The following is a 25280-nucleotide window of genomic DNA, read 5'->3' as shown; positions in this document are numbered from 1 at the left end:
ATGAAGGCTTCAAGTTTCTAGACTGTAGCACTGACCATGAAGGCTTCAAGTTTCTAGACTGTAGCACTGACCATGAAGGCTACAAGTTTCTAGACTGTAACACTGTCCATGAAGGCTACAAGTTTCTACACTGTAGCACTGTCCATGAAGGCTACAACTTTCTAGACTGTAGCACTGACCATGAAGGCTACAAGTTTCTAGACTGTAGCACTGACCATGAAGGCTACAAGTTTCTAGACTGTCTGACCATGAAGGCTACAAGTTTCTAGACTGAAGCACTATCCATGAAGGCTACAAGTTTCTAGACTGTAGCACTGACCATGAAGGCTACAAGTTTCTAGACTGTAGCACTGACCATGAAGGCTACAAGTTTCTAGACTGTAGCACTGTCCATGAAGGCTACAAGTTTCTAGACTGTAGCACTGTCCATGAAGGCCACAAGTGTCTAGACTGTAGCACTGTCCATGAAGGCTACAAGTTTCTAGACTGTCTGTCCATGAAGGCTACAAGTGTCTAGACTGCAACACTGTCCATGAAGGCTACAAGTTTCTAGACTGTAGCACTGTCCATGAAGGCTACAAGTTTCTAGACTGTAGCACTGTCCATGAAGGCTTCAAGTTTCTAGACTGTAGCACTGACCATGAAGGCTACAAGTTTCTAGACTGTAGCACTGACCATGAAGGCTACAAGTTTCTAGACTGTAGCTCTGACCATGAAGGCTACAAGTGTCTAGACTGTAACACTGACCATGAAGGCTTCAAGTGTCTAGACTGTAGCACTGACCATGAAGGCTACAAGTTTCTAGACTGTAGCACTGTCCATGAAGGCTACAAGTTTCTAGACTGAAGCACTGACCATGAAGGCTACAAGTTTCTAGACTGTAGCACTGACCATGAAGGCTACAAGTTTCTAGACTGTAGCTCTGACCATGAAGGCTACAAGTGTCTAGACTGTAACACTGACCATGAAGGCTTCACGTTTCTAGACTGTAGCACTGACCATGAAGGCTACAAGTGTCTAGACTGTAGCACTGACCATGAAGGCTTCAAGTTTCTAGACTGTAGCACTGTCCATGAAGGCTACAAGTGTCTAGACTGTAACACTGTCCATAAAGGCTACAAGTGTCTAGACTGTAGTACTGTCCATGAAGGCTTCAAGTTTCTAGACTGTAGCACTGACCATGAAGGCTACAAGTTTCTAGACTGTAGCACTGACCATGAAGGCTACAAGTTTCTAGACTGTAGCTCTGACCATGAAGGCTACAAGTGTCTTAACTGTAACACTGACCATGAAGGCTTCAAGTTTCTAGACTGTAGCACTGACCATGAAGGCTTCAAGTTTCTAGACTGTAGCACTGTCCATGAAGGCTACAAGTTTCTAGACTGTAGCACTGACCATGAAGGCTACAAGTTTCTAGACTGTAACACTGTCCATGAAGGCTACAAGTTTCTAGACTGTAGCACTGTCAGTGAAGGCTTCAAGTTTCTAGACTGTAGCACTGTCCATGAAGGCTACAAGTTTCTAGACTGTAGCACTGACCATGAAGGCTACAAGTTTCTAGACTGTAGCACTGTCCATGAAGGCTACAAGTTTCTAGACTGTAACACTGACCATGAAGGCTTCAAGTTTCTAGACTGTAGCACTGACCATGAAGGCTACAAGTTTCTAGACTGTAGCACTGATAATGAAGGCTACAAGTTTCTAGACTGTAGCACTGACCATGAAGGCTACAAGTTTCTAGACTGTAACACTGTCCATGAAGGCTACAAGTTTCTACACTGTAGCACTGTCCATGAAGGCTACAAGTTTCTAGACTGTAGCACTGACCATGAAGGCTACAAGTTTCTAGACTGTAGCACTGACCATGAAGGCTACAAGTTTCTAGACTGTCTGACCATGAAGGCTACAAGTTTCTAGACTGAAGCACTATCCACGAAGGCTACACGTTTCTAGACTGTAGCACTGACCATGAAGGCTACAAGTTTCTAGACTGTAGCACTGTCCATGAAGGCTACAAGTTTCTAGACTGTAGCACTGACCATGAAGGCTACAAGTTTCTAGACTGTCTGTCCATGAAGGCTACAAGTTTCTAGACTGTCTGACCATGAAGGCTACAAGTTTCTAGACTGAAGCACTGACCATGAAGGCTTCAAGTTTCCAGACTGTAGCACTGTCCATGAAGGCTTCAAGTTTCTAGACTGTAACACTGACCATGAAGGCTACAAGGATCTAGACTGTAGCACTGACCATGAAAGCTACAAGTTTCTAGACTGTAGCACTGTCCATGAAGGCTACAAGTGTCTAGACTGTAACACTGTCCATAAAGGCTACAAGTGTCTAGACTGTAACACTGTCCATGAAGGCTACAAGTTTCTAGACTGTAGCACTGTCCATGAAGGCTTCAAGTTTATAGACTGAAGCACTGACCATGAAGGCTTCAAGTTTGTAGACCGAAGCACTGACCATGAAGGCTTCAAGTTTCTAGACTGTAGCACTGACCATGAAGGCTTTAAGTTTCTAGACTGAAGCACTTTCCATGAAGGCTACACGTTTCTAGACTGTAGCACTGACCATGAAGGCTACAAGTTTCTAGACTGTAGCACTGTCCATGAAGGCTTCAAGTTTATAGACTGAAGCACTGACCATGATTGCTTCAAGTTTCTAGACTGTAGCACTGACCATGAAGGCTTCAAGTTTCTAGACTGAAGCACTGACCATGAAGGCTTCAAGTTTCCAGACTGTAGCACTGTCCATGAAGGCAAAAGTTTCTAGACTGTAACACTGTCCATAAAGGCTACAAGTGTCTAGACTGTAACACTGTCCATGAAGGCTACAAGTTTCTAGACTGTAGCACTGTCCATGAAGGCTTCAAGTTTATAGACTGAAGCACTGACCATGAAGGCTTCAAGTTTGTAGACAGAAGCACTGACCATGAAGGCTTCAAGTTTCTAGACTGTAGCACTGACCATGAAGGCTTTAAGTTTCTAGACTGAAGCACTTTCCATGAAGGCTACACGTTTCTAGACTGTAGCACTGACCATGAAGGCTACAAGTTTCTAGACTGTAGCACTGTCCATGAAGGCTACAAGTTTATAGACTGAAGCACTGACGATGATTGCTTCAAGTTTCTAGACTGTAGCACTGTCCATGAAGGCTTCAAGTTTCTAGACTGTAGCACTGACCATGAAGGCTTCAAGTTTCTAGACTGTAGCTCTGTCAGTTAAGGCTACAAGTACTTACATTGTAGTACTATCCATGAAGGCTACATGTTTTTAGACTGTAGCACTGACCATGAAGGCTACATGTTTTTAGACTGTAGCACTGACCATGAAGGCTTCAAGTTTCTAGACTGAAGCACTGACCATGAAGGCTTCAAGTTTCTAGACTGTAGCTCTGTCAGTTAAGGCTACAAGTACTTACATTGTAGAACTATCCATGAAGGCTACACGTTTTTAGACTGTAGCACTGACCATGAAGGCTTCAAGTTTCTAGACTGAAGCACTGACCATGAAGGCTTCAAGTTTCTAGACTGTAGCACTGTCCATGAAGGCTTCAAGTTTCTAGACTGTAGCACTGACCATGAAGGCTTCAAGTTTCTAGACTGTAGCTCTGTCAGTTAAGGCTACAAGTACTTACATTGTAGTACTATCCATGAAGGCTACACGTTTTTAGACTGTAGCACTGACCATGAAGGCTTCAAGTTTCTAGACTGAAGCACTGACCATGAAGGCTTCAAGTTTCTAGACTGAAGCACTGACCATGAAGGCTTCAAGTTTCTAGACTGTAGCACTGTCCATGAAGGCTTCAAGTTTCTAGACTGTAGCACTGACCATGAAGGCTTCAAGTTTCTAGACTGTAGCTCTGTCAGTTAAGGCTACAAGTACTTACATTGTAGTACTATCCATGAAGGCTACACGTTTTTAGACTGTAGCACTGACCATGAAGGCTTCAAGTTTCTAGACTGAAGCACTGACCATGAAGGCTTCAAGTTTCTAGACTGTAGCACTGTCCATGAAGGCTTCAAGTTTCTAGACTGTAGCACTGACCATGAAGGCTTCAAGTTTCTAGACTGTAGCTCTGTCAGTTAAGGCTACAAGTACTTACACTGTAGTACTATCCATGAAGGCTACACGTTTTTAGACTGTAGCACTGACCATGAAGGCTTCAAGTTTCTAGACTGTAGCACTGACCATGAAGGCTTCAAGTTTCTAGACTGTAGCTCTGTTGAAGGCTACAAGTACTTACATTGTAGCACTGACCATGAAGGCTTCAAGTTTCTAGACTGAAGCACTATCCATGAAGGCTTCAAGTTTCTATACTGTAGCACTGACCATGAAGGCTTCAAGTTTCTAGACTGTAGCACTGACCATGAAGGCTACAAGTTTCTAGACTGTAGCTCTGTCAATGAAGGCTACACATACTTATAGTGTAGCACTGTCGATAAAGGCTACAAGTTTCTCGACTGTAACACTGTCCATGAAGGCTACAAGTTTCTAGACTGTAACACTGTCCATGAAGGCTACAAGTTTCCAGACTGTAGCACTATCCATGAAGGCTACAAGTTTATGGACTGTAGCTCTGTCAGTGAAGGCTACAAGTACTTTCATTGTAGCACTGTCCATGAAGGCTACAAGTTTCTAGACTGTCTGTCCATGAAGGCTACAAGTGTCTAGACTGTAACACTGTCCATGAAGGCTACAAGTTTCTAGACTGTAGCACTATCCATGAAGGCTACAAGTTTCTCGACTGTAACACTGTCCATGAAGGCTACAAGTTTCTAGACTGTAGCACTATCCATGAAGGCTATAAGTTTATAGACTGTAGCTCTGTCAGTGAAGGCTACAAGTTTCTAGACTGTCTATCCATGAAGGCTACAAGTTTCTAGACTGTAGCACTATCAGTGAAGGCTACAAGTTTCTAGACTGTCTGTCAGTGAAGGCTACAAGTACTTACATTGTAGTACTGTCCATGTAGGCTACAAGTTTCTAGACTGTAGCACTTTCAGTGAAGGCTACAAGTTTCTAGACTGTAGCACTGTCAGTGAAGGCTACAAGTTTCTAGACTGTAGCTCTGTCAATGAAGGCTACACATACTTATAGTGTAGCACTGTCGATGAAGGCTACAAGTTTCTCGACTGTAACACTGTCCATGAAGGCTACAAGTGTCTAGACTGTAACACTGTCCATGAAGGGTACAAGTTTCTAGACTGTAGCACTATCCATGAAGGCTACAAGTTTCTCGACTGTAACACTGTCCATGAAGGCTACAAGTTTTTAGACTGTAGCACTATCCATGAAGGCTACAAGTTTCTAGACTGTAGCTCTGTCAGTGAAGGCTACAAGTTTCTAGACTGTAGCACTGACCATGAAGGCTTAAAGTTTCTAGACTGTAGCTCTGTCAGTGAAGGCTACAAGTACTTACATTGTAGCACTGACCATGAAGGCTTCAAGTTTCTAGACTGAAGCACTATCCATGAAGGCTACAAGTTTCTAGACTGTAGCACTGACCATGAAGGCTTCAAGTTTCTAGACTGAAGCACTGTGCATGAAGGCTACACGTTTCTAGACTGTAGCACTGACCTTGAAAGGCTACAAGTTTCTAGACTGTAGCTCTGCCAATGAAGGCTACAAGTTTCTAGACTGTCTGTCCATGAAGGCTACAAGTTTCTAGACTGTAGTACTGTCCATGAAGGCTACAAGTTTCTAGACTGTAGCACTGTCCATGAAGGCTACAAGTTTCTAGACTGTCTGTCCATGAAGGCTACAAGTTTCTAGACTGTAGCACTGACCATGAAGGCTACAAGTTTCTAGACTGTCTGTCCATGAAGGCTACAAGTTTCTAGAGTGTAGCACTGTCCATGAAGGCTACAAGTTTCTAGACTGTAGCACTGTCCATGAAGGCTACAAGTTTCTAGACTGTCTGTCCATGAAGGCTACAAGTTTCTAGACTGTAGCACTGTCCATGAAGGCTACAAGTTTCTAGATTGTATGACCAACTGACCAACCTGTGTAACATCTGTGTTTCCGTAGTCATCAAATGTGATGGTGCACGTTCCATCCTCCAGGATCTCATCAATCAAGGCCTCATAGTACCTGGCAGAAAAATAGGTTCACAAGTCAAAAACAGTCAGTAAATAGTGTCTAACACTACATAGAAGACGACCATTTTCAGAGGAACATAGAACAAAATTTCAGACATGTCTGAGGAAATGATGTTAAAAATAGCAAGAAAACATCAGTGCAACGGTTTCTGAGGAGATACAAGATGTTTCAAGAATACATTTGAGAGGCGGTTTCTGAGGAAATGTTTACAAGGCAAGAATACATTAGTGAGGTTGTTTCTGAGGAGATGATGTTTACAATGGCAAGAATACATTAGTGAGGCGGTTTCTGAGGAGATGAAGTTTACAAGGCAAGAATACATTTGGGAGGAGGTTTCTGAGGAAATGTTTACAAGGCAAGAATACATTAGTGAGGTTGTTTCTGAGGAGATGATGTTTGCAATGGCAAGAATATATTAGTGAGGCGGTTCCTGAGGAGATGAAGTTTACAAGGCAAGAATACATTAGTGAGGCGGTTTCTGAGGAGATGATGTTTACTAGGCAAGAATACATTTGAGAGGTGGTTTCTGAGGAAATGTTTACAAGGCAAGAATACATTTGTGTAGCGGTTTCAGAGGAGATGGTGTTTACAATGGAAAGAATACATTAGTGAGGCAGTTTCTGAGGAGATGATGTTTGCAATGGCAAGAATACATTAGTGAGGTTGTTTCTGAGGAGATGATGTTTGCAATGGTAAGAATACATTAGTGAGGCGGTTTCTGAGGAGATGATGTTTACTAGGCAAGAATACATTTGAGAGGTGGTTTCTGAGGAAATGTTTACAAGGCAAGAATACATTTGTGTAGCGGTTTCAGAGGAGATGGTGTTTACAATGGAAAGAATACATTAGTGAGGCGGTTTCTGAGGAGATGATGTTTACTAGGCAAGAATACATTTGAGAGGTGGTTTCTGAGGAAATGTTTACAAGGCAAGAATACATTTGTGTAGCGGTTTCAGAGGAGATGGTGTTTACAATGGAAAGAAAACATTAGTGAGGCGGTTTCTGAGGAGATGAAGTTTACAATGGCAAGAAAACATCATTGCAGCGGTTTCTGAGGAGATGATGTTTACAAGGCAAGAATACATTTGTGAAGCGATTTCAGAGGAGATGATGTTTACAATGGCAAGAATACATTAGTGAGGCGCTTTCTGAGAAGAAGATGTTTACAAGGCCAGAATACATTAGTGAGGTGGTTTCTGAGGAGATGATGTTTACAATGGCAAGAAAACATTTGTGAAGCAGTTTCAGAGGAGATGATGTTTACAATGGCAAGAAAACATCAGTGCAGCGGTTTCTGGGGAGATGATGTTTACAATCCCATTAAAACATCAGAGCAGCGGTTTCTGAGAGATGATGTTTACAATGGCAAGAATACATTAGTGAGGCGGTTTCTGAGGAGATGATGTTTACAAAGCAAGAATACATTACAAAACAGGAATACATCAGTGAGGCGGTTTCTGAGAGATGATGTTTACAAGGCAAGAATACATTAGTGAAGCAGTTTCAGAGGAGATGATGTTTACAATGGCAAGAAAACATCAGTGCAGCGGTTTCTGGGGAGATGATGTTTACAATCCCAAGAAAACATCAGAGCAGCGGTTTCTGAGAGATGATGTTTACAATGGCAATAAGACATAAGTGCAGCGGTGTCTGAGGAGATGATGTTTTCAATGGAAAGAATACATTAATGAGGCGGTTTCTGAGGAGATGATGTTTGCAAAGGCAAGAATACATAAGTGAGGCGGTTTCTGAGGAAATGTTTACAAGGCAAGAATACATTTGTGAGGTTGTTTCTGAGGAGATGATGTTTGCAATGGCAAGAATACATTAGTGAGGCGGTTTCTGAGGAGATGAAGTTTACAAGGCAAGAATACATTAGTGAGGCGGTTTCTGAGGAGATGAAGTTTACAAGGCAAGAATACATTTGGGAGGAGGTTTCTGAGGAAATGTTTACAAGGCAAGAATACATTAGTGAGGTTGTTTCTGAGGAGATGATGTTTGCAATGGCAAGAATATATTAGTGAGGCGGTTCCTGAGGAGATGAAGTTTACAAGGCAAGAATACATTAGTGAGGCGGTTTCTGAGAAGATGATGTTTACTAGGCAAGAATACATTTGAGAGGTAGTTTCTGAGGAAATGTTTACAAGGCAAGAATACATTTGTGTAGCGGTTTCAGAGGAGATGATGTTTTCAATGGAAAGAATACATTAATGAGGCGGTTTCTGAGGAGATGATGTTTGCAAAGGCAAGAATACATAAGTGAGGCGGTTTCTGAGGAAATGAAGTTTACAAGGAAAGAAAACATCTATGAGGTGGTTTCTGAGGAGATGATGTTTACAAAGCAAGAAAGAATACATTAGTGAGGCGGTTTCTGAGGAGATGATGTTTACAATGGCAAGAATACATTAGTGAGGCGGTTTCTGAGGAGATGATGTTTACAATGTAAAGAATACATTAATAAGGCAGTTTCTGAGGAGATGATGTTTGCAAAGGCAAGAATACATAAGTGAGGCGGTTTCTGAGGAGATGAAGTTTACAAGGCAAGAAAACATCTGTGAGGTGGTTTCTGAGGAGATGATGTTTACAAAGCAAGAAAGAATACATTAGTGAGGCGGTTTCTGAGGAGATGATGTTTCCAAGGCAAGAATACATTACAAAACAGGAATACATAAGTGAGGTGATTTCTGAGGGATGATGTTTACAAGGCAAGAATACATCTGTGAAGTGGTTTCAGAGGAGATGATGTTTACAATGGAAAGAATACATTAGTGAGACGGTTTCTGAGGAGATGATGTTTACAATGGCAAGAAGACATTCGTGAGGTGGTTTCTGAGGGGATGATGTTTACAAAGCAAGAATATATTAGTGAGACGTTTCTGAGGAGATGATGTTTACAATGGCAAGAATACATTAGTGAGGTGGTTTCTGAGGAGATTAGTAGAATCTAAACCTTTTTTACATTTGTATACCTATCCTACATTACTCCTTAATGCAGTCACTGCTTACCTTATGACAACTAGAAAGACAGCGCAGCTGCGATGGTCCTGGGTGAAGAGGTAAAGAAGGTAAAGAGCTGTCGTTGACAAAGAAGATTGTCTAATACTCTTCCACTGGCAGAAAGTGAGTGACCTGCTGGGTTACAAACAGAGGGCCAAAACTTTGCATGCCTTTGACGTCCTCAAGAGCCACAACACGAAGATAATGACTAACAAAAACTGTGTCGAACCTCCAGAAATATCCTTCCGTGATTGTTTAAATGGAACAATTGCAGTATAGAGCTATGGTAAAGGCTAACACCCTGAGATCGTGAGGGTAATTCGCTCTCGGCAGATTCTGTTTGGCGATCTTGTAAGCCTGAAGGATGACTGGGCGTAACCATAGGGATATGGTGTTTGTGACTAACTTGGGTCGTGGATGTAGTAAACACGGGTATAAATAACTGCTTCCTCAAACCACCCCTCACCTTGGAGTGGCGAATGAAAACTCGAACTGTTCACAAAGAGCCTAGAAGAGATTCACCTTCATGTACGGCTCCCACAATAGTCGATATTGGTGGGATGGTGAAGTAACGATCGGGTTTCCCTGGTAGTTGATTTTAGCAATAAAATCCCAGCAAAACCCACGATGTACCGCTCCCTGCGTCCCATGCTCAAAGCGGACCCTGGTGGTGTCGATCGCATGGTGTGGATAGTTTGCTCACCCATGCCGCCATGGCTAATGCCAGGAGAAACCATTGTTTCCTTGGTGACGTCATAAAATGATGATGCATAGAGGGCCTCGAAGGAGGCCCTCGGAAATCTCAAAGTACCACGTTCAAGTCCCAAGCAGGTGGGCCTGAATAAGCCTCAAGCCTGAATGAGCGTAATAGGGCCTGTAGTTCTGCGACCTTAATCACCTTAAGGATTAACTCTGAGTTAAGTGCAACCAATTACGTAGTAATGGTGCTACTTTCCAAGTGTCTTTGGGTACGCAAATGTAGGAGGTATTCCGCTAGGGATTGTTCTGACGCAATCGTAGGGTTTTGATTCTTTTGCCTTGCAAAAAGTCTCAACTTGTCATCGTATAGTCCTCTGGAAGACGAACGATGAACTAAAACTATAGCTTTGTTGCCCATGCCGAAATTGTTAATGTGTGGATACGAAACTTCCCCTCGAATACGAAACTGCTGTCTATGATTTGAGAATGACTTTACGGCGGCAATCTTGGTTTGCTCTAGGCAGGCAGTTGAGTGACAACCTGTGTGGGTGCAGGAGGTGTATTGTGTTGGCAGTCGTTTTGAATACAAGTGTATATGAAGAACCTGTGTCCGTCTATTTTAACAGAAATAGCCCCTCAAACTTAAGGGCCTTTAAAAGACGAACCATGCGTGCAGACGTTGGATGAGACAATTTGCTGTGAGGGTGGATATTAGGTTGGACCACTGTGGGAGAGGCAGTGGATAATCTACTGCTGGATTTTTTTGAGCTCGATGAACCACCCTCTCGCCGGCCACCAGGGCGCGACCAAGGAGAGCAAGATACCTGTCTCCTTGATCCCCTGTATCACCTTGGGAAGTAAAACTGGTGTTTTTAGCCCTTCCCAAGGGATGCTGAACGCACCCACCGCCCAATTTTGCGGATCCCGTAACGGGGAGACAAATGTCATGCGTGGCCTAGGCAAGTAGCAAACAAGTCGATGTTCGGTTGCCTGAACTTCTGAAGCAGTAACTGGAATGCTTCTGTGTGAAGTTTCCATTCAGTGGGGGCCACCCTGTGTGGACGCGATAAAGCATCAGCCAGAATGTGCTGAACTATGAACTGTAGTTGCAGCCTATCCACTAGATGGAAAAATCTGAATGTCTGTTGAAGTAGAGAGTGGGAGTGCGTGGTTCCCTGATTGCGCAGGCACCACACAACAGTGCTGTTGTCTGTGGATATTGCGATTTGGGCTGACTGTAGTTGTTTCTGCCAATGTGATATGGCCAGAATTTAATGCTTCCAACTCCCAAGTTGTTTATGTGCCACTTTCGCTGAGCGCCAGACCATAGCCCTGAGGTTGTCTTGCAAGTGAGCACCCCACTCCTGAAGGGAGGCGTCCATGAACAGGTGTATACTCGGGGATAACCTGAATAAAGAGACTCCTAAGACATTCAACTCCACCAATTGAGGTAAGAGTGATGGCCTTGAGTGGATCCTGAGGGTTCAGGAAATGATGAATTGGGCACAGTTGTAAGCTGCCTATGCTAGTTAAATCCTGTGCCGAAATGAGTAACACTAGAAACACTTGCCCTTGGCGAAGCTTGCGTGGTTGGAGTAGAGCAGATGACAAGAGGCGTAGAATCTTGTGCCATCTGCCCCTCTGTACTGATAGGAGATCCTGGTCTGTCTGGAACAGGCCTCCTGTGAACTGAAGCCGATAGGAAGGAGGAGTAGCCGTCTGCCTAATGAATTCCCCGTGGTGTACTAACGTTGGCTTATGTTGATGACACAGTAGACCGTCCTCTATCTACGACTCAACCAAGTGTTCATCAGGTGTAGATACGCAGTTATTGGCTTCATTACTCCTGTAAATACACTACCCATTGGTAGTGAACCCCCATTGAACTGGACCTGAGGAGTCTGCGGTTGGGATGGATACTTGAGACTGATCAAGGATCGGATGCATTGATGTTGATTCTGAGCAGTCTCAATGGGGTGATGCATTGATGTTGATTCTGAGCAGTCTCAATGGGGTGATGCGACAATAATGTAGACGCTTCAGATAACGTTCGTTGAACACGGAGAGATTGTGGATCATTCGCATCTTGTCTGGGTTCTTCATGGATACCAGGCAGATGTGAGGATAAAACCTCGGTGTTAAGACTATAAGATTATGAGCCAACTCTACAGCTTTTCTTACCAACAGTATGTCTGTAGGATTTTCCAAGTCGAACTGTGGTCAATGGTGGGGTTACCACTATGTGTAGATGGAAACCATGATGTAGTACGTAATCGTCATTGAGACTTGCCTCTGCCATGCCCTTTCCCATGAAGGGAAAACTGGTCTTCCTTGAGAGACGCGCGTCTAGGCTTATAATTGCCTGACCTGCCAGCCCACTGGGACAGACTAAAAGAGACGTCCACTGGAGTCTTGATGTCATTTCAAGCATTTTGGGAACTTGGCATGCGTGTCTACGATCTGTTGAACAGGGGAGTAGATGACCAAGGTTGACGTAGCAGCATGCCCTTGAGTCCCAGTTGGAAAAACTCTAAAGTCTGTGTGTGACGGTAATCTCCCCCAGGGCGGCCTCAAGATGAATTTTTCTGTGGTCAATCTGATGCTGTAGGAAAATCACCAAAGTTTGGAAGTGATCTTATCAGATAGGGTTATCCTCTGATAGATCCTGATCCACCACAAGCGCTGACGATGTTGGTGGCTTAAATGACGGAGCAAATGTAAGTTTGGAGAAGTCTTCCTCCAATGACCTTGTGGTGTCCCTCTTATTTACCCCGTTACCAGGGGAGGGCACCACCATCACGAGATGGTCTGCTACCCAATTGGGTACTTGCCCTAAGCTGGGGTTCTGCTCCTGTGCGTAGTGCCTCCTCTATCAGAAGGCTTTGATGACCTGCCTGGAAAAGGAGCCATGTGCCGATTGTTTGTCGTTTAACGACGCACTCAGCAATATTCAAGCTATATGGCAGCGGTTGGTAAGTAATTGAGTCTGGACCAGACAATCCAGTGATTGACAACATGAGCATCGATCCACGCAATTGGGATCGATGACATGCATCAACCAAGTCAGCGAGTCTGACCACCCGATCCTGTTAGACGCCTCTTACAGCAAGCATAGTCATCTTTTACGGCAAGCATGGATTGCTGAAGACCTATTCTACCCCGGATCTTCACGGGCCTACTGTCCCAGAAAGCACATTGCTGTACCAGAAAGCACATAAGGCATTTGGTATATGTTAGGCACAGGTGTAGGCGCTTACACTTGTGCAAAAGTTGTTGGAACATCGCTAAGCTGATCATGTGCCGTTAAGGGTATGCCCGTGGGCATACCTTCAGATGTGAGCCATAAGAAACCCTTGTCAAGGTCCGATGAAACCGAACCGCAGACAAGAGATGACCGGAACATCAGCGACCATTTCTGTCGAAGGAAACAAGAGTCAATGCAAAAGAAGGAACCTGAAACAGGTTACAGAAATAGAATGAGTCAGGGAAGCCAAAAACTAGAACTGACCTAAGAGCGAATGTGGAACTCGGTAGAGCCCTCTAATGTGGGGTGATAAACACAAGAGAGGTCGAGGGGCCGAGGGGCCCCGCTCAAGGTAACGGAGAATCAGTGGCGTCGGGTGTTGGTGACCTGTTGGGCTACCACCAGGGGACCAGATCGATGTTTGGGGTGTTGAACGTTTGACAAAGGATGGTGAAGATCTCTGGGTGGAGCTTCCATTCGGTCGGAGCCACCTTGTCCGGCCTGCACAGAGCGTCTCCCAGAACATTCTTGCAACCTGGAATGTGTTGAACGCGGAATTGCAGGTCTAATCGGTCTACCAGGTCAAGGAATCGGAAGGTCTGGTTGAGCAGGGCCTGAGAGTGGAGAGTACCCTGATTCCTCAGACACCACACCATGGTGATGTTGTCTGTGGAGATGGTCAACTGGGCGTGACGCCGAATGCTCTGCCTGTGGGAGACGGCCAGGATGAGAGCTTCGAGTTCGAGGTTGTTGCTGTGCCAGTGGAGTCGATCTCCGGACCACAGCCCTGCAACCGTTTGAGTCCCCAAGTGAGCACCCCAACCCTGTTTGGATGCGTTGACGAACAGGTGGAGGGTGGGCTGTAGCCCAGTCAAGGAGACACTGCCCCAGACATTCGATTCCGCCGTCAACCATCGGAGGAAGGGGTGTAGGTGAACCGGGAGGATGATGAGGGACTCCGGATCCTGCTGCCAAATGAAGGGAGTGAGAAACCGTTGAATGGGACGGAGTTGGAGATGACCCCTGGCAGTAAGGTCTTGAGCCGATGTGATGAGGCACAGGAGAATCTGCCATTGGCGGAGAGTTCGAGCCTGCTGGAGGGCAGGGTAGAGGTGAGCGAGGATTTTCAACCGCCTGTCCCTGGGGACTTGATGGAGGTCCTGATCCGTGAGAAACAGGCCCCAGATGAACTGCAGATGGAACGATGGGGTCAGCTCCGACCTCGTCCGATTGATGATCCATCCCAACTGACTGAAGAGCCGCAGGGTAAAATCCCTGTGGCGAAGCAGCATCTTCGAGTCCCGGTTGTTGAGGAGACAGTCGTTGATGCATGGATCGAAGTTGATCTTCCTCAGGTGTAGATGGGCTGCAACAGGCTCGGTGATCCGTGTGAAAAGCCACGTGGCCGTGGCCGTGGTCGGTGCCCAGGACGGCTGGGGTTGGGAGGTCCCAGTCGTTGAGGTCCAGCGGGTCAACACTTGGAGTTCGAATCGACACCCCTGCCCGAGCGACGATCACATCAGGGCAGGTTGGTGCCACAGGATTAACCCTGCACTGCCCTGTAACACGGGGTTGTACAGTCCAGGCAGCAGGGGTGGGGGTCCCGTCCAGATTTATCCCCGTGGCAGTTAGTGCAGCGAGGCATACTGGAATTTAAGCAAAGGCATAACGATGTGCAAACACACAACATGAAGCATAATGTAACTCAAAATAACTTTTTCTGTTACAAAAGTTCATAAGAGCAAACAATTACACTGTAGACACGCCAAATACAAACATTTTAATTTAGTGTAAAACCCCAAGCAAAGAGCAAATTCAAATCGCAAAACACGAAAAATACGTGGACACGTGGTGAATCGCAAAAGGGCGGGAAACAAATACTAAAATGGCGGGAAACAACAATACACTCGTAGAATACCGTGACGAGAGCCACAAAACGAGCCAATTATCAATAGGATGAAAACAAAGGTAACAAACCATATACATTCAAAACAGCAGACTTTTGTCGTAGTAAACAACACAAGTAAGGATCATAGAAAGCTTTTAATATATTTCCACGAGGGGTACAGATACGTCCATTCCGTGTGGCTGACAAAGCAGTTATGTGTTTTGACTTGACGTCAGGACTTCCAGGTCACGTGCCGACTGTGTGGGAGGGGGCACTGCTTCCTGGACAGATGGAAACAACTTTCTTAAGCAGCTGGATCTCACACAGTTCGTCTCTCTGTCATAGACAGCAGTAATTGCAATACGGAGTAATGCAGGATAAGTTCAAAAATTGACAACATTGGCAGGCAAACAATTGTAACACAATTCAAAATGGCGGCGAACAACAAATATGTGGCAAGAAAAAAGGCAGAGTCTTTTTACGCCTAATTAATTCACATAAAACAACACAGCATGTTTAAAGTAATATGAAAAGAATACATCACCCATCGCAGATCGATTTTAGGATTGTAGACGAAAACTGAAGGCCTAAATTAATCCAAAAGGCGAGCTCTACTGGGACATGTCCTTGCTGTAGTGCGACAAGCAGTGACGTGAAGAAGATGACCTTAGGTGTCATCAAGGTCACAGGACAGTGGCAAGGGTCAGTAAAAAGGACTTCAGAACAACAACTTTATTTCTTCTACCAGGAACATCGCTGATGCGCTGTCCTTCTTTGTTGTCGTAAGGTAAGCAGTGAATGCATTAAGGAGTAATGCAGAATACGTTAAAAATTGATGTTTACAATGGCAAGAATAGATTCGTGAGGCGGTTTCTCCTGAAAGTAGAGTGTTTGTGTACTTACATGCCATCCTGAGAGTAGAGTGCTGAGCACTTGTCCCCGACACTCCAGCTGTGCTCTGACACAAAAGCTTCGCCTTCACCGACACCGTCATGGTCGCCTTCATCCCCTTCAGCTGTAGCTGTTAATTTGCCAACTATCAGCTCTGTGGTCAGGTCAATCACTTCCTGCAGAGGACACACAAAAACATTTCAGTGAAGGCTTCATACTTCAACCTTATCTGTTGTATGAGCATCAATTTATCATCAGTCAACTTTTTATAAACATCAGTTATCACACAGGTACATAACATTCCTACTTCACATTTCTGTACATCATTTGCTTGATAATGGTGTTTGTATCGACACCGAAACGTCGCATTTATTGGAATAAAGAAGTTGTATATCAAAAGAACTAACTCCCTTGTTTATTTTCATTCAGAAATTAATTCTGTGGGTATTCAAAGTTCTGATGATTGAATGTAGGCCTACTATATTATGAGGATGAAATACATTTTATGTCGAGGGCTTTTAAAGCTTTCATCCTTTTATTGTATCTTCAATATCTCTAAAAGTGAAAGTAGGTGATTAAACCCCCTTAATTTGTCACATTCCATTAAGGCATGTCCTTTTTTATTAACTGGTTTATGGATCTGCTGACCATAAGTTCAGGAAAGTAGAAAAAACAACAACATTCAACTGAGTGCTTATTTATTACCGCTGAGTTTGAAAACCCAATTTAGCAATAAAATAATATATGACAAATTGATATTAAACTTACAACGACAGTATGTTTCAAGAACTGTCCAGGATCTTGGCCATCATGACATGGAATTATCATCAGTATTTTTTTAAAACCTACCAACCATATATCTACACACACACACATAATACATCAAGTTTTGAGAGAAAAAATCTGTAAACCAACATATAAAACAAAAATTAACTGCTTTCAGGAAACTGAATAATTTCTCACATACCTGACATTTTTTCATAAACCAAGGGAAATATATTGTGGCCTTACAGTCAGAAACTAGAAACCTTGAACATTTTCCCACAGCAAGAAACAACAAACCTTGAACATTCTGTTACAGCAAGAAACAACAACCCCTGAACATTCCCTTACAACCAGAAACAACAAACCTTGAACATGCTCTTACTACCAGAAACGAGAAACCTTGAACATTCCCTTACAACCAGAAACAACAAACCTTGAACATGCTCTTACTACCAGAAACGAGAAACCTTGAACATGCTCTTACTACCAGAAACAACAAACCTTGAACATTCTCTTACAACCAAAAACGAGAAACCTTGAACATGCTCTTACTACCAGAAACAACAAACCTTGAACATTTTCTTACGGCAAGAAACAAGAAACCTTGAACATGCTCTTACTACCAGAAACAACAAACCTTGAACATACTCTTACTACCAGAAACAACAAACCTTGAACATTTTCTTACAGCAAGAAACAAGAAACTTTGAACATGCTCTTACTACCAGAAACAACAAACCTTGAACATTTTATACGGCAAGAAACAACAAACCTTGGACATGCTCTTACTATCAGAAACAAGAAACCTTGAATATTTTCTTACAGCAAGAAACAAGAAACCTTGAACTTTTTCTTACAGCAAGAAACAAGAAACTTTGAACATGCTCTTACTACCAGAAACAACAAACCTTGAACATTTTATACGGCAAGAAACAACAAACCTTGGACATGCTCTTACTATCAGAAACAAGAAACCTTGAATATTTTCTTACAGCAAGAAACAACAAACCTTGAACATTTTATACTACCAGAAACAAGAAACCTTGAACATTTTATACGGCAAGAAACAAGAAACCTTGAACATGCTCTTACTACCAGAAACAAGAAACCTTGAACATTTTATACGGCAAGAAACAAGAAACCTTGAACAATTTATACGGCAAGAAACAACAAACCTTGAACATGCTCTTACTACCAGAAACAAGAAACCTTGAATATTTTCTTAAAACCAGAAACCAGAAACCTTGAACATTTTCCCACAGCAAGAAACAAGAAATCTTGAACATGCTCTTACTGTCAGAAACAAGAAACCTTGAATATTTTCTTAAAACCAGAAACAACAAACCTTGAACATTTTCCCACAGCAAGAAACAAGAAATCTTGAACATGCTCTTACTGTCAGAAACAACAAACCTTAAACATTCTCTTACGGCAAGAAACAACAAACCTTGAACATTCCCTTACAGACAGTAGATTTTGTTTTTATCTAGATCTCTGACCTTGGTGATCTGATTATTGAAAATAGACCTTTCAGGAGGGTTTATCTGATAGAATATCAACATCAGCTGGACTAGAATGTCCACCACTCTCTCAGTATTCTGTTTAATTCACCCCATACCACCCTCTCCCTGCCTGTCTGAAAGTGTCTCATTGAGACAGTACTCCTCCCACCCTACCCTCTCCCATCCCTACCTCTCCCTGCCTGTCTGAAAGTGTCTCATTAAGACAGTACTCCTAGCACCCTACCCTCTCCCACCCTACGCTGTCCCACCCTACTCTCTGCCATCCCACCCTCTCCCTACCCGACTGAAAGTGTCTCATTGAGACAGTACTCCTAGCACCCTACCCTCTTCCACCCTACTCTCTCCCACCCTACCCTCTACCCTATCCCACCCTACCCTGTCCAACCCTACTCTCTCCCACCCTACTCTCTCCCACCCTACTCTCTGCCATCCCACTCTCTCCCTGCCTGTCTGTGAAGTGTCTCATTGAGACAATACTCCTAGCACCCTACCCTCTCCCACCCTACCCTCTCCCACCCTACTCTCTGCCATCCCACTCTCTCCCTGCCTGTCTGTGAAGTGTCTCATTGAGACAGTACTCCTCCCACCCTACCCTCTACCACCCTACCCTCTCCCATCCCACCCTCTCCCTGCCTGTCTGTGAAGTGTCTCATTGAGACAGTACTCCTCCCACCCTACAATCTACCACCCAACCCTCTCCCATCCCACCCTCTCCCTGCCTGTCTCTGAAGTGTCTCGATGAGACAGTACTCCTCCCACCCTACCCTCTCCCACCTACCCTGTCCCACCCTACTCTCTCCGACCCTACTCTCTGCCATCCCACCCTCTCCCTCCCCGCTCTCTCCCACCCCCACCCTGTCTCTGAAGTGTCTCATTGAGAGAGTACTCCTCCCACCCTACCCTCTACCACCCCTCTCTCTCCCACCCTACCCTCTCCCTCCCCGCTCTCTCCCACCCCACCCTCTCCCACCCTACACTCCCTGCCTTTAAAGTGTCTCATTGAGACAGTACTTCTCCAACCCTGCCCTCTACCCTTTACCACCCCTCTCTCTCCAACCCCACCCTTTCCCATCCCGCTCTCTCCCACCCTACCCTCTATCAACCTACCCTCTACCACCCTACTCTCTCCCACCCTACCCTCTCCCACCCCACCCCACGCTCCCCCTGCCTGTGAAGAGACCCCATTGTGACAGTACTCCTCTCTCCCAAACCTATCCCTGCCTGTGATGTGTTCCCATTGAGACAGTACTCCTCCCACCCCCACCCTCTCCCTGCCTGTGAAGTGTCCCCACCTTGACAGTACTCCTCCCACCCAACCCTCTCCCTGCCTGTGATGTGTCCCCATTGAGACAGTACTCCTCCCACCCCCACCCTCTCCCTGCCTGTGAAGTGTCCCCATTGTGACAGTACTCCTCCCACCCCACCCTCTCCCTGCCTGTGAAGTGTCCCCATTGTCACAGTACTCCTCCCACCCCACCCTCTCCCTGCCTGTGAAGTGTCCCCATTGAGACAGTACTCCTCCCACCCCACTCTCTCCCACCCTACCCTCTCCCACCCCACCCTCTCCCTGCCTGTGAAGAGACCCCATTGTGACAGTACTCCTCCCACCCCACCCTCTCCCTGCCTGTGATGTGTCCCCATTGAGACAGTACTCCTCCCACCCCACCCTCTCCCTGCCTGTGAAGTGTCCCCATTGTGACAGTACTCCTCCCACCCCCACCCTCTCCCTGCCTGTGATGTGTCCCCATTGAGACAGTACTCCTCCCACCCCCACCCTCTCCCTGCCTGTGAAGTGTCCCCATTGTGACAGTACTCCTCCCACCCCACCCTCTCCCTGCCTGTGAAGTGTCCCCATTGAGACAGTACTCCTCCCACCCCACTCTCTCCCACCCTACCCTCTCCCACCCCACCCTCTCCCTGCCTGTGAAGAGACCCCATTGTGACAGTACTCCTCCCACCCCACCCTCTCCCTGCCTGTGATGTGTCCCCATTGAGACAGTACTCCTCCCACCCCACCCTCTCCCTGCCTGTGAAGTGTCCCCATTGAGACAGTACTCCTCCCACCCAACCCTCTCCCTGCCTGTGATGTGTCCCCATTGTCACAGTACTCCTCCCACCCCACCCTCTCCCTGCTTGTGATGTGTTCCCATTGAGACAGTACTCCTCCCACCCCACCCTACACTCCCTGCCTGTGAAGTGTCCCCATTGTCACAGTACTTCTCCCACCCCACCCTCTCCCTGCCTGTGAAGTGTCCCCACCTTGACAGTACTCCTCCCACCCCACCCTCTCCCTGCCTGTGAAGTGTCCCCATTGTCACAGTACTCCTCCCACCCCACCCTCTTCCTGCCTGTGAAGTGTTCCCATTGAGACAGTACTCCTCCCACCCCACCCTCTCCCTGCCTGTGAAGTGTCCCCATTGTGACAGTACTTCTCCCTACCAACCCTCTCCCTGCCTGTGAAGTGTCCCCATTGAGACAGTACTCCTCCCACCCCACCCTCTCCCTGCCTGCCTGTGAAGTGTCCCCATTGTCACAGTACTCCTCCCACCCCACCCTCTCCCTGCCTGTGAAGTGTTCCCATTGAGACAGTACTCCTCCCACCCCACCCTCTCCCTGCCTGTGAAGTGTCCCCATTGTCACAGTACTCCTCCCACCCCACCCTCTCCCTGCCTGTGAAGTGTCCCCATTGAGACAGTACTCCTCCCACCCCACTCTCTCCCACCCCACCCCACCCTCCCCCTGCCTGTGAAGAGACCCCATTGTGACAGTACTCCTCTCTCCCAAACCTATCCCTGCCTGTGACGTGTTCCCATTGAGACAGTACTCCTCCCACCCCACCCTCTCCCTGCCTGTGAAGTGTCCCCATTGAGACAGTACTCCTCCCACCCCACCCTCTCCCTGCCTGTGAAGTGTCCCCACCTTGACAGTACTCCCCACACCCCAACCTCTCCCTGCCTGTGAAGTGTCCCCATTGAGAGAGTACTCCTCCCACCCCAACCTCTCCCACCCTACCCTCTCCCTGCCTGTAAAGTGTCTCATTAAGACAGTACTCCTCCCACCCTACCCTCTACCACCCCACCCTCTACCACCCTACCCTCTATCACCTTACCCTCTACCACCCTACCCTCTCCCACCCTACTCTCTACCATCCTACCCTCTCCCTGCCTGTGAAGTGGCTCAGAGAGACAGTACTCCTCCCACCCTACCCTCTACCACTCTACCCTCTCCCTGCCTGTAAAGTGTCTCACAGAGACAGTACTCCTCCCCCCCCCTACCCTCTACCAACAAACCCTCTCCCACCCCAACCTCTCCCTGCCTGTGAAGTGTCTCACAGAGACAGTACTCCTCCCACCCTACCCTCTACCAACTTACCCTCTCCCCTCCCACCCTGTCCCTGCCTGTGAAGTGTCCCTATTTCGACAGTACTCCTCCCACCCCACCCTCTCCCTGCCTGTGAAGTTTCCCCATTGAGACAGTACTCCTCCCACCCCACCCTCTCCCTGCCTGTGAAGAGACCCCATTGTGACAGTACTTCTCCCACCCCGCTCTCTCCCTGCCTGCCTGTGAAGTGTCCCCATTGTGATAGTACTCCTCCCACCCCACCCTCTCCCTGCCTGTGAAGAGACCCCATTGTGACAGTACTCCTCCCACCCCACCCTCTCCCTGCCTGTGAAGTGTCCCCATTGAGACAGTACTCCTCCCACCCCACCCTCTCCCTGCCTGTGAAGTTTCCCCATTGTGACAGTACTCCTCCCACCCCACCCTCTCCCTGCCTGTGAAGTGTCCCCATTGTGACAGTACTTCTCCCACCCCGCTCTCTCCCTGCCTGCCTGTGAAGTGTCCCCATTGTGATAGTACTCCTCCCACCCCACCCTCTCCCTGCCTGTGAAGTGTCCCCATTGTGACAGTACTCCTCTCACCCCACCCTCTCCCTGCCTGTGAAGTGGCCCCACTGAGATAGTACTCCTGTCACCCAGCCTCTCCCTGCCTGCCTGTGAAGTGGCCCCATTGAGTCAGTTCTCCTGTCACCCAGCCTCTCCCTGCCTGCCTGTGAAGTGTCCAATAGAGTCAGTACTCCTCCAACCCATTACCCAGCTCCCCAACCAGTTGGACGAGAAGTGTCCACCACTCTTCCAGTACTTACTCTCATGTCATTGAGCGGCTCAGCTGTAACAAAGATGCTCTTCCTCATCTAGACTCTAGAAATACAAAGTCTCACAAACATTAGGCTAATTTGTTTCACATCTCAAATAGAGATATTCATACATTAGAAATACCAGTCAGACCGAATGTTTTCAACCAGTTTCATCCCTTCTAGAGCTGTAAAGTGTATAGAGAAAAGGTTGAATGTATACTGTACTTCCTGTGCTCCTGATCCATGTATATCTCTTAAACTGAAAGGAAAAAGCTGCAAGGTTTCTGTAGCTCCATTTCCTATAAATCTGGTTCCTACCTAAAGCCCCTGTTACACTATCAAAAACTTTGTTTTCTTTGACCAAGTTTTCTTGGTCCAAGTTGGGCTGTTTACATGCATCAAAGTTTTTGACAGGACGTCAAAGATTTGGCGGGAATTATCTTGCCAAGATGGATGCTACTGATAAAGAATGTTTTGCTGTTGTCATATGCATTTTGTGTGTTGCCATGTTGAGAATACAGCATTGGGGTAGGCAAAGGCATATTTCCAACTCTTAAATCCAAAATAGTTTGCTCTTGACTCTATGCAGTTCTGGTTGATAAGGGGTACATGTGGCTTGCGTTGGCTAAATTAAATCAACGTCATCAAACCTTGATCAAAGAATGACGAGAAATAGGATCAGTTTCTATTCCATCAAGGTCTGTCCAAAAATTTGTTAAAGTTACACTATCAAAAACTAGGTCAAAATGGACTTTGATCAAGTTTTTTATCAAAATGTTTGATAGTGTAACGGGGGCTTAATCCTCCAGGTGTAGTCAATGCTGTTTTTTGCAGTAGTCAGCAGTATTTCACCTTTATCATGGCTGCTTCAACTCTGGACAAAGAGACGCCAACCCCTATTGAAATAATCATCTTCAGTGAAAAAGATTCAAGATAATGGTTTTAGAATGGTCTACGATCATCACCTTTGAGAAACACTGATGTAGGTTTTTCGCTTGACATTTTCTTGAGGCCTCAATTGAAATATGTAAACAGCTTTATTTCTGCGCCGTTTAAATATTGCAAATACCACACCAAAGACAATAATGCTACCAGATATTTTTGCGAGTTGCCGTGTTGAGATGACCCCTCGATTACCAAACAATAGACAGCTTCTCTCCAAAGCTAGTTAATCTGAGTTGGCCGGAAAGTTGACCGCAAGGGTGAGGTGAAATGGGGTTTAACGTCGCGTCCAAGATTATTGCACTTATATAGCGACGTGCATGCACGTGTATGTGTGTGTGGCTGCTTGTACTAGTCCGGACTGATGCCGATTTATAGTGCTAGCACACTGAGATACCATGCCGCAGTTTAGCATGAATACCCCACTCAGACACAGTATACTGACTCCGAGCCAACCAGTCCTTGTTTTAGCCCCTTAATGTCGAGCGCCAGACAAGGTAACAACAAGTACCATCTTTTAACGTCTTTTGGTATGAAATCTGGAATCCCTGTGGGACAGCAGAGGCCATTACAAAGGGGAAACATGACTGAAGCCGCCAGGTTGTACATTCTAATTTTCTAATTTTACAACCTCAACCTTAAGAGAAGCATCAGACACCCGAAAACCCTTCTCCCTGAATCCCCAAGTAGTGAGTGAGTGAGTGAATGGGTTGGTGCGCACATGCTTGCGTGCGTGAAAGAGTGAGTGAGTGAGTGAGTGAGTGAGTGAGTGAGTGAGTGAGTGAGTGAGTGAGCAGCAATAATCCAGTTATATCATCACTGATAAGTCACTGACAGGCCCTATTCTACACTGGGTCAGCACAGCCATGGGGAGGTCACTGACAGGCCCTATTCTACCCTGGGTCACCACAGCCATGGAGAGGTCACTGACAGGCCCTATTCTACCCTGGGTCACGACAGCCATGGAGAGGTCACTGACAGTCCATATCATACCCTGGGTCACCATAGCCATGGGGAGGTCACTGATAGGCCCTATTCTACCCTGGGTCACTACAGCCATGGAGAGGTCACTGACAGGCCTTATTCTACCCTGGGTCACCATAGCCATGGGGAGGTCACTGATAGGCCCTATTCTACCCTGGGTCACCATAGCCATGGGGAGGTCACTGATAGGCCATATCATACCCTGGGTCACCATAGCCATGGGGAGGTCACTGACAGGCCCTATTCTACCCTGGGTCACGACAGCCATGGAGAGGTCACTGACAGGCCTTACTATACCCTGGGTCACCACAGCCATGGAGAGGTCACTGACAGGCCATATCATACCCTGGGTCACCATAGCCATGGAGAGGTCACTGATAGGCCCTATTCTACCCTGGGTCACCATAGCCATGGGGAGGTCACTGATAGGCCCTATTCTACCCTGGGTCACCATAGCCATGGGGAGGTCACTGACAGGCCATATCATACCCTGGGTCACCATAGCCATGGGGAGGTCACTAACAGGCCATATTATACCCTGGGTCACCACAGCCATGGGGAGGTCACTGACAGGCCATACTATACCCTGGGTCACCACAGCCATGGGGAGGTCACTGACAGGCCCTATTCTACCCTGGGTCACCACAGCCATGGGGAGGTCACTAACAGGCCCTATTCTACCCTGGGTCACCACAGCCATGGGGAGGTCACTAACAGGCCCTATTCTACCCTGGGTCACTACCAGTAGGATCAAGGGTATCGATCATTTATTGTCTAGGTTCTAGCTATTCTTAACCTTGACTCTGACAGTACTACCAATGAAATCTGTCTATGAGTAAATTTACATTGCCAATAAGTGCTAGAAATTAACAGTTTTTGTCCACTAGTCCTTATAATGATAATAAATTGAGGATAAAGCAAAACCCTTAAAAAGAGCTAATTTCTACTGGGCCTTTTGTGATAAATATCCTGATGAAACGCCAGCCTTCCTCCTGCAGGAGACCTTTGCCACTGTGGCCGTTGCCAGTAGAAATGCTGTTTTCTTTGTCATTCGAAACCAACCGAGACGTTTCACTTTGGGAATGTGTGCTGGGTTTTCATTCTCCAGCAG

The 25280-nt window shown here is 46.2% G+C and overlaps 1 protein-coding gene across 2 annotated transcripts in view; it reads right to left on the bottom strand.

Moving 5' to 3' along the window:
- LOC124125419 (survival of motor neuron-related-splicing factor 30-like) overlaps positions 1-25280 on the bottom strand; it is a 64640-nt gene that overhangs the window by 20189 nt on the left and 19171 nt on the right. The window contains exons 3-5 of one of the 2 annotated variants that reach the window (XM_046488730.2): positions 22253-22307; positions 15833-15996; positions 6005-6092 (exon numbers count right to left, since the gene is read on the bottom strand). In XM_046488730.2, coding sequence (XP_046344686.1) covers positions 6005-6092; positions 15833-15996; positions 22253-22300 — 300 coding nt within the window. In that variant the 5' untranslated portion in view covers positions 22301-22307. The remainder of the gene's footprint in view (positions 1-6004; positions 6093-15832; positions 15997-22252; positions 22308-25280) is intronic. The other variant, XM_046488729.2, reaches the window with a different exon arrangement.

Source organism: Haliotis rufescens, unplaced genomic scaffold, assembly GCF_023055435.1.
Source record: "Haliotis rufescens isolate VD_foot unplaced genomic scaffold, xgHalRufe1.0.p SCAF_1, whole genome shotgun sequence".
Classification (NCBI taxonomy): Eukaryota; Metazoa; Mollusca; class Gastropoda; order Lepetellida; family Haliotidae; genus Haliotis; species Haliotis rufescens.
This window is presented reverse-complemented; position numbering and strand designations above follow the sequence as displayed.